Source organism: Mesoplodon mirus (assembly GCF_964341445.2).
Source record: "Mesoplodon mirus genome assembly, chromosome: 3".
NCBI classification, from domain to species: Eukaryota; Metazoa; Chordata; class Mammalia; order Artiodactyla; family Ziphiidae; genus Mesoplodon; species Mesoplodon mirus.
This window is the reverse complement of record NC_138978.1, coordinates 139,910,891-139,929,864: the sequence shown is the minus strand read 5'-3', so window position 1 is coordinate 139,929,864 and position 18,974 is coordinate 139,910,891. Positions and strand designations below refer to the sequence as shown.

The following is an 18,974-nucleotide window of genomic DNA, read 5'->3' as shown; positions in this document are numbered from 1 at the left end:
ATCCTAAGACAATGCACTAGGAAAGCACTAGGAATTCTTAAGCACTAGGAATACAGAGACAATCAAGGGGCAAGTTCCTTGCCTTCGAGTATACATAATCATTATAGCAAATGCTTAAATAGCACTTAGTATATAACTCACCACAGCAGTCTTATTATACTCCTTTTAAATAGGTTAGCAGAGGAAGCCACAGGGAAGTCATAGGGTAAAGCCAGAATTTGAACCTAGGTAGACTAGTACACTGTCCACGGCTTTAACTACTATGATAAAAAAAAAAAATATATATATATATATATATATGCCATATATATATATATATATAACTCCAAGTATTCCGAAGTTACAAAACACTTATCTACCAAAACTCAAAAAGGAGCACACAAAATTGCATAGAAAATAAACATGTAAAAGGTCATAAATAAACCACAATATAACCTGCTCCACATAATATACTGACTGCAGTGTCCTGGGCCTCTCCCATCCTTAGGTAGCTGGAAATTACAACAAAATAATACTTTTCACTTTTGGAAGCCACACTATCTCTCATACCAACCAACTAATTACTTCCTTATAGAGAATAGGAAATTAACCTGAATATCAGAAAAAAAACATATATATATAGCATTACTGATGTAGAATCTTTATTTAAAGACAACAACTTCAATAGCAGAGGGAACTTTACCACTGCAGGCTTCAGATAACCTCTATATTTCTCAGGTTTTATGCTAAATCATAAAATGCCATATTGTGTCTGAAGCTATTCTTTCAATAGTCCATTTTCTTAAATGGACTAGCAAAGCAGTAAATACTGAGGAACATTTTGGCTCCCAAATCCTAAAGCCATTCTGATTATGCCTGGGTCATCATGGGGACATCATCGGAACTACCAGAGGACTGGCAGAAATACCAGTGGTCTGGCCAGCTTATAAATTAGAAATTATACAGAATCCAAGTTTATTTTTTTGTTAAGTAATTCCTATGAGGTTTTTGGGATGTCAATGTAAAGTCCTTTGATGTGTAATCTTTATCCATTAGATAGGGAACAATGCCAATCCCCATCATAAATACGTTCCCAATCTGACACTGAAAATCCACTGTAGGGCATAGGACCTGCAAATAGGATATGAATCACACACATCCATCCACTCAGAGAATCCACAAATATTCATTTTTAAGTCTACTATATGCCAATAATGTACCAGGCTCTAAGATGCTAAACCATGCTAAATGCTGAAACAGACATACTCAGTTCTGGCCCTCCTGGAACTTATGACCTACAGAAGTGCCTTCATTGTAAATGGTCAGGACTCAGCCAATGCTATTATCATCAGCAGGTGACCAAATGATAGAGCTTGCTTTCTAAACAAGCTCCACACTCTTTGTTTTCAACATTTTTGCTTTCCTTCAAGCCACATAATCCAGTGGTCAGTTTCTCCCAGTTAGTGAGGTTTGGGGAAAATGTACCCAGTGAACAATTCCTTGTGGCCTCACTCTTTCCTCACACTCTCCTCTGTGCTCTTGAGCTAAAGAGACCTGGATTCGAGTCACTTGCTCTAACCTTATTATTTTAAAATAGGGCTGCTCCTGCTTTGAGGATTTCCACGGGATCAACACAGTAGCAAAGCAGCACTGAATCAGAAGCAGGTACATTTCAAAATGACAGCTCTAAAAATATCCACTCTCCTTTTGTTCTCCTCCTATCCCTTTGCTCTGAACACCTCTGCTCTGAGGCTTTGCCTTTACCCTTCTCTGATTACTGCTCCAAAAGGGTTTCCAAGAACCGGGAGTATTTATGGTTTCACTTGCTCCCAAGTCCTTGGTGGAAAAGGATGCTTGCTTTCTGATTCTTACTAACTCCACACTCACATTGTTAACACAAAAATCATCACTTAAAAAAATTTCCTCAGCTTCATATTTCATCTGGGCCAACACTGAAAGAATATTTTCAAAGAAACAATATCCTCTCTCCTTTGCTCTTCTGAGTTTCACGTTTTTACCTCCAGTCTCATTTTCAACCCTTATTATGGGATGCATCACCAAAATAGAAGAAAGTTCTTTCTGCTTTCCCTGTACCAGCCAATTATTCTACTTTGTTCTGTCTCTAACGAACAGAATGCGAAATCAACACAAAGCCTGATTATGAGACCTCTTCCAAGGGAAAGGTCTGAGAGTTGTCTATTTACTAATGAAGCTCAGTGTGTATTAAGGGTTGACTGAAGCAATCATCAGGAATTTTCATCCCTTAAATTAGTGTTTTCCACCAGAGGCACATCGTTCATTTCAGATAATATAACTTTTAAGTTCAGGATACAACTGGACAAAAGAAAAGAAAAAAAAGTAACCAACACAACATTTGCAGTAATAACACAGTAACAGCTATCATCCTTCCCTGAGGAATTCAGCCTACTTTATGGACACAATTTAGTACAAACTCACAAGAAAGCTAACAAAGCCCAAAACCACTTCACAAGAGTGTAGAGAGGTAAAGGTCAAAACTTATTACTGCCAGGCCCAGCAGACAATGGCACCTACCGGAAAGAGCACAGGACGGGAAAACCTGGAAGCCTGTGTTCCAGTTTCGGTTATTCCTGTAAGCATTGGTATGATCTGAGTGAACTCAGCCTGCTCTGCTTTTTCCGTTTATAAAAACCTACATCATCCTCTCATTAGAATGAAATGCCGCATCTGAAAAGTTGCAGATCTCTTTAGGAAAGAAACAAAACTCATGTTTCTAACCAAAATGGAATAATTCAGTCAATGGAGACATAATAAAAATCTGCCATAAAGCAACTGTTTACTTGAAATCTATCTTTTGTGGTGTATTTATATGGGTAAGGAGTGTATGGATATCATAAGTAGAGTTACCAATTCTTCCAGAAATCAAGGTCATTGAGTTCAGATTCCAACTTTGACCTTGACCCAGGCTTACAGAGATGTAACATGTGCCAATACCTCATATCCACCATACATGGGAGAAACAAGGTATGCAGACAGATCTTCTTCTAAGTACCCCATATGTAGTGGTTTTAATACAGGGTCTCAGATTCGTTGCCATTCTTCACATCCAGACGTGGGCATTTCCCCTTGAATTTGGGCAGGCTTTCCATGGCTTCAAACAGTAGAGCAGGGGTCAGTAAATTATGGCTGGTGGGCCAAATCTAGGCCTCTACCGGCTTTTATAAATGAAGCTTGATTGGAACACAGCCATGTTCCTTAGTATATGTATTGTTTGTGTCTGTTTTCACATCACAGCAGCGGAGCTAAGTAGTTGCAAAAGAGACTGTATGGCGTGTAAAGCCTAAAATATTGACCGTCTGACACTTTATGGAAAAAGGTCTCCAACGCCTGCAATAGTATAAAGTGATGCTATGTAACATCTAAGACTAGGTCATCAAAGGTCATGCAGCTTTTGCATGATTCTCCTGGAATGCTTCAACCCTGAACGCTCATTCTTGGGATACTCTATCTTGAATCCTAACTACCACGTTATGAGAAGTCCAAGCCACATGGGCAGCCATCTATAGGCACTCCAGGCAACAGTCCTTGTTGGGCCCAGTCTTCAAGTCATCCCATCTCAAGGGCCAGACATGTGAATTAAAATTATCTAGATGATTGCAGCCCCAGCCATTTGAATCCTCATGAGCTGAGGTTTCAGACATCAGTCACAGAGTAGAGACAAGCCATCTCCTCTGCGTACTGTTTGAATTGCTGACCCACAGAATCTGGGCACATATTAAAATTTTTGTTTATTTCACCACTAAGTTTGGACTTCTTTATTATGCAGCAATAGATAACTACAGCACTGTGTCTGTACACAGGAGATCTACGTTTCACAGAGCACATACTTTATTTATTTATTTATTTTTTTGCTTTAAAACAAATTTAATCAGTTATACATATACATATGTTCCCATATCCCCTCCCTTTTGCGTCTCCCTCCCTCCCTCCCTATCCCACCCCTCCAGGCGGTCACAAAGCACCGAGCTGATCTCCCTGGAGCACATACTTTTAGATGTGAATGTTGACTGCTCAATTTCTAAGAAGAACGTATACACACATATAGGTACAAAACATTTATGTATATGTAAATATTAGACCTATATAAACTAATCTATATTATCCATAAAATGAGGGGCCCTTGATAATGGCTAACATTTCTTTTCAGTATTTATTGTGTTCCAAGAACTGATAAATTCTTGCATTGTATGAATTTTCTCTTTTAACCCTCATAGCAACTCGCTGAGAGAAGTAATGTTATCTCTATATTATAGATGAGAAAACTGAGGCAAAAACAGATAACATGCTCAAGAGTACTCAACAAGTAAATTTTAGAGTCAAGATTGGAACCCAAGTTCTCAAGGTTTAGATCCCTTACTCTTAGTCACCAAGCTATATACTGAGTAAGGAGATGAAAGCTGAAGCCATTACCTCATGCTCAAGAAGTTAGACAGAAACTTAGCAGGCATGGTTGAAAGAAAACAGGACTTGGAGTCGTAAGTCCAGAGCCTGAGTTATGAAATGAATTCTCCTCTCATCTAGATATAGGTTTGTTTTTAGAAAATGAAAAAGATCACTGCATATTTTGATGGTTAATTTCTGTACTTAATGATTACAAAAGAATGGAATTTTACCAGGGAGCTATTTTGTAATGACATAACTTATTGATTCAAAATCAAACCTTTATTATAAATTCTTGATTCAAAAGCAAATCTTTATTAAGTCTCCGTTGCATCAGAAGTCTTTCCCATTCTTCATTTCTTTTAAAACCCTTTCCTGTCTACTCTTGGCCAAAGCTTGAAGCCTAATTTAACATTTGGAAATAAAATAATGAAATAGTCACAACACAGCAATGCCAATGCCTACTGAAATGGAAGCTCTAAATAATTTTTCAGATAATTTAGGAAATTAAAAATATTTACATCATAGATGCAAAGAGAGAAGTTACTTGTGTAATAAAATAAATGGTGAGACAAAAAGTTTCTGGTCAAGTAGGTTTGTTTAAATATGAACACTAATTTGAGCTCTATCCCGGTGCTAAAACCCAGTGACAGGTTGCATACAGTTTCTAAAGGGATAGTTCAGTGCATTGGGTCAAATTCATGCCATAAAATGTGGTATTATTAGTAGTACTAGAAGACAGAGTGTGACTGTCTTCTTTGGGACATAGATAAAGACCCCAAGTTAGACAATATCAAGGACAAGTTATGTAGAAGAAGATATTGTCTCAGTCCTTGGAACATGTCATCCAGGATTGAACAAGAGGTAGATTTATTATGAAGTACATGAAGCCAGAGACAGTAAGCAATGAGTGGTAGTTGGTTAAAATAGACAGGTTTTAGAAGTAGAGGCAGGGATGTAGAAAACAAACTTAGGGTTACCAGGGTATTGTGGCGGGGAGGCTAAATTGGGAGATTGGGGCTGAAATATACACACTGCTATACATAAAATAGATAACTAATAAGAACCTGCTCTTCTTATTAGCACAGGGAACTCCACTCAATACTCTGTAACGGGCTATTTGGAAGTGACTCTAAAAAAACATAAAAGTGGATATATGTATATGTATAACGGATTCACTTTGCTGTACATGTGAAATTAACACAACACTGTAAATCAACTATATTCCAATAAAATTTTTTTAAAAAATAGGTTTTAAGAACCATAGTCAGGGAGCAGTGTGGATTGGAAAGACCTGGCAAGAAATATTTCTGCATCTTCAGACAATGTTCCCCAAGCTGGCTATTGCAAGGGTGAGCATTTAAGAGATCTTTGACCTAAGGAGGACAGGAGATTAACAATCAACCCCAATGTGCATGAATTATTCTCCTCTGTGTTATCAGAAATCAGATGGCATCCTAGAGCAAGGGTCAGCAGATCTTTTCTGTAAAGGGTCAGATAGTAAATATTTTGGATTTTGTGTACCATACCTCTCCGTTGCAACTGCCTATCTGCTGCTGTAGCACAGAAACAGCCATGCACCATACGTTAATGAATGGGTGTGGCTGTGTTCAAGCAAAATGTTATGTACAAAACCAGGAGTCAAGCGAGATCTGATCAGTGGGCCAGAGTTTGTGGACCCCAGTTCTGGGTCAGTGTTCACAGCTGAATGAGTCATGAGGCCTTAAGTTCCAGTTCTCATTGTACTACTTTCTACCTGGGTGAACTTGGGTTCATCCTTTTATTTATATGGGCCACTATATTAGTCAAGCTTCTCCAGAAAAACAGAACCAACAGCATGTGTATACAATGTGCCCATATATATTGATAGATCTAGATATCAATATTGATACCTAGATCTATATCCATATCTATATAAAGATAGAGAAAGAGAGAGAGAGATTTTAAACAATTGGTTCACACAATAATAGAGGCTTGGTCAATTCAAAATCTGCAGGTTAGGCTGTCTAGAGACTCTAGGAAGAGTTGCAGTTCAATTTCTGTAAGTCTTCTGGCAGAATTCCTTTTTGCGACAGGGAGGTCAGTCTCTGTTTTATTAAGAGCTTCAACTGATTGGATGAGGCGCACCCATACTATGGAGGATAATCTGCTGTACTCAAAGTCCAACACCAATTTAAATATGAATTTCATCCAAAAACACCATCACAGAGACTACCCTGGTGGCGCAGTGGTTAAGAATCCGCCTGCAAATGCAGGGGACACAGGTTTGAGCCCTGGTCTGGGAAGATCCCATGTGCCGTGGAGGAAATAAGCCCGTGCACCACAGCTACTGAGCCCGTGCACCTAGAGCCCATGCTCTGCAACAAGAGAAGCCACCGCAATGAGAAGCCTGCACACCAAAACAAAGAGTAGCCCTCGCTTGCTGCAAGTAGAGAAAGCCCACGTGTGACAACGAAGACCCAACGCAGCCAAAAATATAAATAAATAAATAAATAAATACAAATTGTAAAAAACACGAAAACACCATCACAGAAATATCCAGAATAATATCTGACCAAATAACCGGGCATGGTGGCCCAGACAAATTGACATAGAAAATTAACCACCTAAGACATAGTTTTGTGATCTTTTACTGAGAAATTTGACTTATCTGAACTATTTTGATAACTAGAAGATACCTTCTAGAGGTAACACCCTCAGGCTTTTACATGGTAGGCAGTAGAGGGAAAGAGCCCATTTGTCCAGTCAGATGACACCTAAAGGATAAAATTCTGTCTTCTCTTTCCAACCCACAAGGATGAATGCCAAAAATACATCACTTATATCTGCTTTAGCTAACATAGGATAGGCCTGGAACAGACCTATGCTCCCAGTAAGCCTCATGAAATGCTATTTCATTAAGGGGAGACTTTACTTGCTAAGATTAGAAGCAAAAGAGAGTGGTGGATGAAACACTGCCCAAGGATATAAGTTCATGCAAGGAAGCAGGAGAGAGAATGGGTATCCGAAGATGTGCACTCTAAGCCAACACTAATTCTAAAGCATCAGGTTATAATTCAGGGAGCACAACTGCTGGGGTTTTTTTCCCCCTCTTTTTTTCCCCCAAAGAGGGACAAATCAAGCATACTGACAAAGGAAGAGCATTAGTCACCACAGATAAATTCCTTTTTAGAGGTGATCTCGCAAATAATTTGGCTCAGTGTAGACTATGATTTGGTTCCAAAAACCATAAGCTAGAGCATTTCATTCCAGGTCCCTCCTCAAATATCCATGATAGGTAGAAATTTGGCATCAGTAGTTCTTGAAATCTCCCCAGGTGATTATAATATGCAACCAGGGCTGAGAATCTGGAGATGTAGAGAGAATTTAAATTCAACTTTAGTTAAACAGTAAAACAAGCTCTGACTCTACTGGCTGGAGCTAGAAAAGGGATATGCATTTACTGGGATGAGAAGATAAAGAAAACCAGGGAGTAAATCAAATGCTTTACACCTGTGCTTAGCTAATTGTTACTCAGATAATTCAGACAATCTTACAGCACCTGAACCCTGAAATTCCTTAGTTCTGTTTAAAAAAAAAAGAAACTCTTCAAGTAACTGAACTCTGAGAATCATGTAAATCATAAAGAAAAAGAAGAAATCTTATTTTTTGAATTAGTTGATTTCATATATACTGTTTCACTTTCATGATATTAACTAGTTAGCTTTCTTTCCATTTTATGTTTGAGGAAAGTAAGGCTTTAAAAATCTCAGTAATTTTCTCAAGGTCACTTGTTAAGGGTGTGGTAGGCAGCATAATGGCTCCTAAAAATGCCCTCACCCTAATCCCTAGAACCTATTAATATGTTACCTTACATGGTGAAGAGGACTTTGCAGATATGACTGAAGTTATAGACCTTGAGATAGAAAGATTATCCTGGATTACCTCATGGAACAAATCTAATTGCATGAGTCCTTAAAAGTAGAAAACCATTCCCAACTGTAGAAAGAGAAAGAGAGAGATGTCCTAATAGAAGCAGAATCAGAGATTCAACATTTTGGGTTTTGTAGGTGGAGAAAGGGGACTCTGAGTCAAGGACTACAAGTGACCACTGGAAGCGGATAAAGTACAGGGAACAGAAACACCCCTAAGAGCCTCCAGAAAAGAATGTAGCTCTGCCAACACTTTCTTTTTCTTTTTTAACCATCTATATTGGAGTATAACTGATTTACAATGGTGTGTTAGTTTCTGCTTCATAACAAAGTGAATCAGCTATACGTATACATATATCCCCATATCTCCTCCCTCTTGCATCTCCCTACCACCCTCCATTCCCGATCGCACCCCTGTAGGTGGACACAAGGCACAGAGCTGATCTCCCTGTGCTTTGCAGCTGCTTCCCACTAGCTATCTATTTTACATTTGGTAGTGTATATATGTCCATGCCACTCTCTCACTTCATCCCAGATTACACTTCCCCCTCCCTGTGTCCACAAGTCCACTCTCTATGGCTACGTCTTTATTCCTGCCCTGCCCCCTAGGTTCTTCATAACCATTTTTTCTTTTTTTTAGATTCCATATATATGTGTTAGCATACGGTATATGTTTTTCTCTTTCTGACTTACTTCACTCTGTATGACAGTCTCTAGGTCAATCCACCTCACTACAAATAACTCAATTTCATTTCTTTTTATGGCTAAGTAATATTCCATTGTATATATGTGCCACATCTTTATCCATTCATCTGTCGATCCTGCCAACACTTTTACTTTACTCAATTGAGACCAATGTCAGATTTGTAAGGTAATCAATTGACATTGTTTTGAGTCACTATATTTGTGGTAATTTGTATGAAAGCAATAAAAAACTATTACAGGGGTCCTACAGGAGCAAGGCTATATATTTATACTTAAGTATTTCTGAAATGAATTTAACCTTGTGATTGACAGCAGCAGCAGCTTCCAAGGGATCCCACCACACACCTGAGGCAAATGCAGCCTAATACAAAGCAGTGACAGCAGCAGGTCACTGCCCCACACTTGGGGTAGAGGGGGACTCGATCTACTGTAGCAGCAGCATAGCCTGAATGGGAACCCATCCTCCTGTGGCACTAGTCCCATCAACATTAGTCTAATCTGCTAGCACCTGCTGCACCAACAGACCCAACATATACAAACCCTCCAACTCAGCAGCATTAAGTGAGCCAGACTCAGTGTTTCCTGAAACTCATATCCAATGGCACTGGAAAGCCCAGATATCACCTAATGTTATGAAAACATAAAAAAAAAACAATAACAGAAGACTGGGAACTTCAGAAAGAAAAGGGGAACAATGGAATGGGTGAAAACAAATGGGGTATATATAAGAGACTATCATTAGCCTCATGAGTTTCTTAAATACTATCTGATGGTCAAAGCAAATATTATGACACCATCTGATGTGGTTCTCAATGTAGAGAAAGGAAATACTACAGAAAATCATACTTTAAAACTGGGGAATAGTAAGAGACTAAATGGAAGTAAAATTTTGGAACTTCACTTAAAGTAATAAAACACTGATTCCCGTAGGCTATGGTAAGTTACATATGTATACTGTGATGCCAAAAGCAACCACTAAGAAAACTATACAAACAGTATACACAAATGATTATAAATAAATTAAATTAAAATGGACTTATTAAAAAATGTTTAAGTAACCCACCAGGCAAAATAAGAGAAACACAGGATTGAGAAACTAAGGTAAAAGACAAAACAAAAAATAAAATGGTAGACCTAATCTTTAACATAGCAATAATTACATTAACTGTACATGATCTAAATAACAAAGTCAAAGACAGAGATTGGAAGAGTAGATTAAAAATTCACAAGCATGATCCAACTATATACTGTCTATAAGAAGTTTACTTTAAACATCATGATATAGGTAGTTCAAAGTAAAAGGAAGATAATGATATATCATGTGAACGTTAATCAGAAAAAGTAGGAATGGCTATATTAATATCAGATAAAGTAGACTTCAGAGCAAAGGAAATTATTAGGGGCAAAGAGGGTCATTACATAAAGATAACAGGAATAATCCACCTAGATGACCTAATGATACTAAATGTGTGTGCACCAAACAACAGAACTTCAAAATACATGAAGCAAACACTGAAAAAGTAGTAAAAGGAGAAAATTTTAAATCCACAATTATTATTTGAGACTTCAGCACAGCAATTTATAGAACTACCAGAGAGAAAAATCAGCAAGAATATGGAAGAAATGAAAACATCATCAATCAATAGGATATAACTGACATTTAAAGAACACACTCAGTAACAGCAGAATACATATTCAAGTGTCCATGGAATATTCACTCATATACTATATACTGGGCAATAAAAAGAACCTTAGCAGGGCTTCCCTGGTGGCGCAGTGGTTGAGAGTCCGCCTGCCGATGCAGGGGACACGGGTTCGTGCCCCGATCCCGGAAGATCCCACATGCCGCGGAGCGGCTGGGCCCGCGAGCCATGGCCGCGGAGCCTGTGTGTCCGGAGCCTGTGCTCCGCAACGGGAGAGGCCACAGCAGTGAGAGGCCCGCGTACAGCAAAAAAAAAAAAAAAAAAGAACCTTAGCAGATTTAAATTGTAATGTGCCTAAGTGTTGGATGCTAAGACTCAGAGGTTTTCTTATTTCTTTCATTTATATATTCATAAAAAAATTAGCAGATTTAAAAGAATTAAAATCATAGAGTATGTTCTCTAGCCATAATGGAATCAGACTAGAAATCAATAACAGAAAGACAACAGGAAAATCTTCAATCACGTGGAAACTAAACATCACAATTCCAAATAACTCATGGGTAAAAAAGACAGCACCAACGAAATATTTTTTAATGCATAGAAAAAAAGAAAATGGAGATATAACAGATCAAAGTTTGCAGAATGAAGTGAAAGCAATGCTGAAAGGGAAGTTTATAGCACTAAATTGGGAAAGAAAGTATTTCAAAGCAATAATCTAATTTTCTATATTACAACAGTAAAAAAGGAAGAGGAAAAGACACTAAACAAGCAGAAAGAAGGAAATAATAAAGATGAAATAGAAATCCATGAAACTGAAAACAGGAAAATAGGGGGGAAAAATCAATGAAACAAAAGGCTGGTTCTTGGAAATAAACAATCTAATCAATAAAGATCTAGCAAGACTGATAAAGATAAAAAGATGGATGGCACAAATCACAGATATCAGAAATGCAACCAGGGATACCATGACATATCCTGCAGGTTAATAAGGGACAAGTTGCTATGAACAAGTCTACACTATAAATTCAAAAATGTAGATGAAATGGACCAATGCTTCTACACTCAAAACTACCCAAACTCAGCCAAGATGAAATAGATAATCTCAATTTTCCTGTAACCATTAGAAACACTGATTTTTCATTTAAAAACTCCCAAAAGGAATATTCAGGCTTAGATGTTTCACTTTTACCCAAGACATAAAGAATTAACACCAATTTTACATGATTTGATAAGAAAGAGAAGTAGAAGGAACAGTTCCTAATTAAATTTATGAAGCCAGTATTACCTTGATACCAAAACCGGACAGGGATAGGATAGAAAGAAGAAAACTACAGACCAATATTTTTTATGAAATTGGCTGTAAAAATCCTCTGCCAAATATTAGAAAATTAAATCCAGAAATATATAAAAAGAATAATATACCATGACCAAGTGGCATTTATTCTAGTTATGCGAAGTTGGTTAAATATTTGAAAATCAAACAATGTTATCCACCATATCCAATAGATTAAAGGGAAAAGTCATGTGATCCTATCCAATAATGCAGAGAAAGCACTTGACAAAATCCAATCCCATTCATGATTGTAAAAAAAGAAGAAAAAAGAACTCCAAGCAAACTAGGAATAGAAAAGGAACATACTGAAACTCATAAAGATGATCTACAAACAACCTATACCGACATTATATTTAACTGTGAAAGACTGAATGCTTTCTCTGTAAGATCAGAAACAAGGCACGGATATCTGCTCTCACCACTTTTATTAAATATATTACTGGAGGTTCTAGTAAGAAAATAAGCAAAAATAAATAAATACATAAATTTAAATGTTAAAGTTTTAAAAAGTTCATTTAAAAGATAAAAGGACTATTCCTACTATGTTGAATAGGAAGGAATATATCCTACTGAATGTTGAAGAGTAATATATCCTATTATATTGCCTAAGGAAAAGTAAAACTGTCTGTGTCTGAAGAGGAGATGATAATCTAAATGGAGAAAATACCGAGGAATCCACAAAAAGCTTGAGAAATAATATTAGTTTGTAAATGTTTTAGAGTACAAGATCAACACAATTTTATCACATTATATATTAATAACAAATGTGTAGAAGCTTAAATTAAAATATGTGATGCCATTTACAACTGACCTAAATAAATACTTAAATACAAGCCCAATAAGACATTTATAGGACCTCTATACTGAAAATTACAAAATGCTGATGAAGAAAAATTTTAAAGTCCCAAACAAATAGGGAGACATACCTTGTTCATGGATTAGAAAACACAACATAATAAAGATGTCAATTCTCCCCAAGTTAAGAGGCTTAACACAATTACTCTTAAAATGCCCTCAAGGTTTTTGCGGATATAGACAAGCTTTTTCTAAGATTTGTATGGTAAGAAGAGGCTGAAGAATAGCTAAAACAATTTGTAAAGGAAGATTAAAATGGGAGGAATTAATCCACCCAATTTCAAGACTTCGCAGTAATTTTGGAGGGTAGATACATAGATCAATGGAATGGAAGAGAGAACCCAGAAATAGACTGACATAAATACATTTAACCTGTTTTTGACAGCAGTGCAAAAGCTATCAAGGAAGAGTAGACATTTCAAAACATGGTACTGAAACAGTTGGACATCCCTCGACAAAAACAAACAAAAAATGAACCTTAACCTAAACCTCCACACCTTACACAAAAATTAAATCAAAGTGGATCATAATCTTAAATGTAAAAGCAGGACATTTTTAGAAAAAGAAATAGGAGAAAATCTTTGGCATCTAGAACTAGGTGAATAATTCTTAGACTTGACACCGAAAGTATGATCAATAAAAGCAAAAACTGATAAATTGGATCTCATCAAAATGAGTTAAAAATGCTTCATAGAAGATCCTTTTAAGTGGATGAAAACTCAAATTACACAGTGGGAAAACATATTTGAAAATCCCATATGAGACAGATGACTTGTATCTATAATATACAAAGAACTCTCCAAACAACTTAAAAAAATCCAACTAGAAAATAGGCAGAAGACAGGAACAGACATTTCATGGAAGAGAATATACACATGGCAAAGAAGCACATGAAAAGATGCTCAACATCATTAGCATTAGGGAAATGCAAATTAAGACCATAATGAGATATCAGAGAATAACTAAAATTATAGTGACAACATCAAATGCTGGCGAGTACGTAGAAAAGTTATATCACGTCACTGGTGGAAAAATAAAATGGTTTAGCCACTCTGAGAAACAGCTTGACAGTCTCTTTTAATCCTAAAAGTAGATTCACCCTACAACGCAGTACTTGTACTCTTGAGCATTTATCCAAAAGAAACAAAAAATTAAGTTCCCACAGAAACTTACACATAAATGTTCAGAGCAGTTTTATTTATAATAGCCCAAAACTGGCAACTACCCAAATGTCTTTCAATGGATGAATGTTGAAACAAATTGTGATAAAATCTTATGATAGAATACTACGGAGCAACGAAAAGGAACAAATTATTAATATATGCAAAAATTAAAATGAACTTCAAGGGAATGATGCTGAAGAAAAAAATTTTAAAAGCCAATCTCCGAAGATTAAGTAATTCATGATTATGTTTACATATTATTCTTAAAATAACAAAACTGTGGAGATGGAGAACAGATTAGAAGTTGCCAAGGGTTAGAGATGGGGGTAGAAGGTACAGTGGGGAAACTTTGTGAGGTTTTTGTGGTCCCAGTACAAATAATACAGCACTCTTGGTTTTAATCCCTAAAGATGTTTAAAAACAATTCCTAATAAGAATTGTCCAGATATTTAGCAATGGCAGCAGATTACAGGTATAGCTCCCCAACATGACAACTTCAAAAGAGATTGTACTAATTCAATGCATATGTTAATTTTTAAAAGGCCAGTCACAGTACTTAAATGGTATATATCTTAACGATATTATTCTAAGTATCTAGTTATACCAGATGGACTAGCAGGATTTTCTGTACATTCAATCTTATTTAAGACAGTAAATCTTATAATAAGACAGTTAAAAAAAGAAAAAGAAAAAAAAACAAACCTCAACTACAGTTGGATATTCTCATAGGAAGATGAGGTGAAAAAGGTAGCAGTGGTTCAAAAGCTTAAGCAGTGGCACCTAAATTTGGCTGCATATTAGAATCATCTGAAGCACTTTTTAAAAACCCTCACACTGACTGTTGGTCATCCTAGACCAATAAAATAACTTTAAATCTGCTCAGACGATGCCAGTGTCTAGCCAGAACTGAGAACCAGCGGACTAAGCAGAAGGGGATGTTTCTACAAAGATTTCTTAATAATAAGTCCTTTCACCCAATCAGATTTACCTTCCCACAAAGGGGTAAAGAAGGCTAGATGTTGTCCATACTTGCTTCGCTTTAATTAGCACTTGTGACTTGCCCAAATCCTAGATCATGTTTCCCCTAAATTTCATGTTATTCCCTAAGTTTTTCAAACCCAGGGCTAAGGGGTTTGCCAGGATGAGATTTTAAGTGTTCACACAGGGGAAGTCCCTGGCAAACCAGGACAGCGGTCACTCTACATTGAATTGTAAAGCATCCTAAATAACCCTGCCACTGCTCCCAGATACTAGTCTGTGCCAACCAGTGGAGAAAAGGCATTCTCCATTACTACCACGGCAAATGCTGCTGTACTTGCCTTGGCTACTCCCTATCTTTTCCAGGCGTCACTCCCCTTCACCTGCTGGTGGACGCTTTGGCCAGCTGACAATGCAGATATTTTCAAACTTTAAGGTGAATAAAAATCATATGGAGGGCCTGTTATAACAGAGATCACTGAGCCCCACTAGAGTTGCTGATTCCATAGGGCTGGGATAGGGCCCTAAAACTTGAATATCTGACACATTATCAGGGGATGCTGGTAAAGCTGGTCAGGTTGTTACCGAATGCAGGTTCATGTGTCTGAAGCACAGTGAGGCCAAACAAACCTAAAGGTTGGAGTCTGGAGAAGAGAAAGGTTTATTGCAGGATCGAGCAAGGAGAGGGGTGGTCCGTGTTCCAAAACCCCTGAAATCTCCAAAGGATTTCAGCAAAGCATTTTTAAAGGCCAGGTGAGGGAGGGACATCCCAGGGCATGTGATCAGCTCGTGCACAATCCTCTGACTGGCTGATGTTGAGGCCACAAGGCAGGTAACATTATCCATCCTTAGGTGCCAGAAGGTCTGGGGGCTACATGCTCATGATCATCAAAGAGTTCATTTCTTCCATTGGGTGGTGGTTTTTAGCATCTGAAAACTCAAGAAATATGCCTGAGATACTATTATCTGAGTACTTCAGAGAGAAACTACAATAGAGGATATGGTGATGGGTCTGTCCTAGGAAGGCCCCATAGGGTACTGCTTGGTTACAAGGTGACCATACTTTGAGAACCACTGCTCTAGTGGCTTGGAATGTTAAGAAAGTAATGGAAGAATCCCTTCCCAGATCTAGATTCTAGTATCACCAGCTATTTTGGTGGGAGGAAGGGTAAGTTTTGTCCTTGCTTGGACTTCTTGTTCATTTATATCAAAGCCTATTTGAGGCAGTGCACTCGGCAGTCCTGCAGATCTGTCTTTTGCTTCAACAGTGTTTGGAATGAACAGACCCAGGGACGCTCCTTGCTCCAGCCCCCGACCACCCTCCAACCTTTCTTCCTTTTGCAACCTTTGGAATCAGACACTCAGCTATCCTCAGCCTCCAGGACAGGCCAACAGCAGTTTTTGAGCTTAGCTCCTTATCACTGATCAACCACGAGTTCCCAGGTTCGTCAGAATTATTCCACCGAGGTGGAAGCCGCCACCCACCGCCTGTTCAACATGCATCTGTGGACACTTACCTCTCTCTGAGCATCTATTTCGACAGCAACAATGGGACTCTGGACAGTATGGGCCACATTTTTCGCCAACTGGCTGAGGAGAAGTGTGAGGGCGCCCAGCGCCTCTTGAAAATGCAAAACCAGTGCTGCGGCCGCGCCCTCTTCCAGGAGGCGCGGAAGCCTTCTCAGGATGAGTGGGGTAAAACCCAGGATGCTGTGGAAGCCGCCATTCTTAGGGAGAAGAATCTGAACCAGGCACTATCGGATCTGTGCGCCCTGGGTCCTGCCCGTGCAGACTCCCAGCTCTGTGACTTCTTGGAGAGCCGCTTCCTGGAGGAGCAGGTGAAACTCATCCAGAAGATGGGCGACCACCTGACCAACCTCCGCAGGCTGGCTGGTCCGCAGGCTGTGCTGGGCGAGTATCTCTTTGAAAGGCTCACCCTCGAGCCAAACAGGAGTCTCTGAAGTCCAGCCGCGTCTGAGGAGACCCTCTGGCGTCAGAGCTTCTGCCTGAAGCCCCGCTCTGCAGCCACTAGGCAGCTTTGTAACCGCCCTGGAGCCCTCTCCCAAGCCTTGGACCAAATGGAAACAGTAACGTTTTTTGCAGAAGGAAAAAAAAGCCTATTTGAAATACAAACACAACAAAGCGAAAAAAAGAAATATATACATATATTCACGTTCTTTTAACATATGAATTGCCCCACTTTATCTGTGTGAAATAAGTTTGTTCCCATTATTGGGCTGGTTCTCAAGCTTTGCTGCTCGTTTGAATTACCTAAAGAGCTTGGAAGAAAAACATTGGTGTCTGGGTCCCAGCCCCAGAGATTTTGATTCAGTAGGTCTAGGGAGGAGCCTGGGCACGGGGAGGTCTCAGAGTTCCCCAGGTGATTCTAATGTGCAGCAACTTTGTGAACCACCTCTTGGCTTCAATGCAGCTAGTCATCAGATATTAAATCTAAGACACATGGACTACTAGTGCGTGAGCTCTGTTGCTAGGTGTATTCCATTTTCTTCCTCCTGGAAGATTCGTGCCAGGGAAAATGATTGATAGTTGTGTTACTTCTCTGAAATGGATGGAAATTTCCAATTAGCGTGAACAGGGGAGGGTGAATGGGTGAATGCAATAAGGTGTATCATTTACGTATTGCCCTATGTGTATGGCTAGAAGCTTTTGCAACTGAGGTCTGCCCTACTTTTCATGCTAATGGTAATGCTTGTCCTCCTAATGCAGCTGTAAACTTTATAAGCCCATAGGTAGACAGCATCACAAAATATTTACCCCTCCCCACTGGCCCACTCTCAAGCTTCACTCCCCTTCCCCAATACACAAATGTGCATCAATGCGCTTGAGAACAATATCAACATACTGACCTTCAATTCTTCTACTTTGCAGCTTCCCTCTTCTCAGGAGATGTCAGCATTTAGTGCAAGGACAAATGCTTGCCTCTTGAGGAGTAATGTAGACAAAGCCTCCAAGAGACAAATAGCCCTCAGGGAGGGGGAAAAAGTCTTTCAAAAAGGTTGATGCCCAGAGGAGGCATTTTCAGTCATCTCAGCTTAGAGGTCAAATATCCAAAATTAAAAAGGTTAAAAAAAAAGAAGAAGAAAGCAAGGAAGAAAAGAAGGAAACAATTTTCTTATCTCATAGTAATAAGGCAGTTTTCCTTAAAAAAAAAGACTTAAGACTTAAATTCTCTTTCCTAATCAAAATGTGCTTTTCCATCTTTAGACTCTTCCTCTTATATCCTGTATTATTCATGATGTTTAATTCTTGAAATAGCACATGGCTGAAAACAGAAGCTAACCTCTTGTTCACTATGAATTAAATCTTCTTTTCCTAGGACCCGTCTACAATGTACAATTTGGGGTTGGCCAACATTATTTTCTCTGAAATACGTTACAGCATTTTGCCTTTTCAATATATAGTTATACAATACATTGTTAACACAACATATTTAATATAGTCAATATAGTAAATACAACTATAACACACATGATATGATGCCACTTTGGTGGTTTTCTTCATCCATGTAATTCTGAAATTTGACAGTATAGTTTTCATATTCTAATGAGCTGAGTATTACCTTTGCAAGGATAGAAAAATAAAATAAATTCATAATATTCTTGTGTGGTTTGCCCCTGGGGTGGATTACCCTAATGGGGGGATATTTGAGCCTTTCCCCAAGTCATTAAAAATCCTCCAGCGAGCAGCCCCTTGTCCTCTCCAGGGAGTGGGGGGAAAGGATCTTTAATCATAATAATCCTGGGGGGAGAAATCTCGGAAATAAGACATCTGCTTCTGTGCCTTGTTGTTTTGCAGAATAGCAATGATTGCCTTAGCAGCTTCTATTGCCATATGTATACAATAAGTAAATGAACAGAAAATTGAATGAACGCATAAAAGAAGGATAAACCCACCCAGCTTAACAAACCCACTCTCTCACCTGCTGTGCCCTGAAACATGAAAGAAAGAATCACGGGATCATAAGGAT

General features: G+C 38.4%; 1 protein-coding gene across 1 annotated transcript; it reads left to right on the top strand.

Annotated features, from left to right (window-relative positions):
• Positions 1-2,521: 2,521 nt before the first annotated feature.
• On the top strand, positions 2,522-17,777 carry LOC309799263 (ferritin light chain-like; the record flags this gene model as incomplete). The annotated part of the gene is made up of 2 exons (XM_082612232.1): positions 2,522-2,600; positions 16,271-17,777. 2 exons carry the CDS (start codon positions 2,522-2,524, stop codon positions 16,945-16,947), a joined length of 756 nt encoding a protein of 251 aa, XP_082468358.1. The 3' UTR covers positions 16,948-17,777.
• Between the last annotated feature and the right edge of the window lie 1,197 nt (positions 17,778-18,974).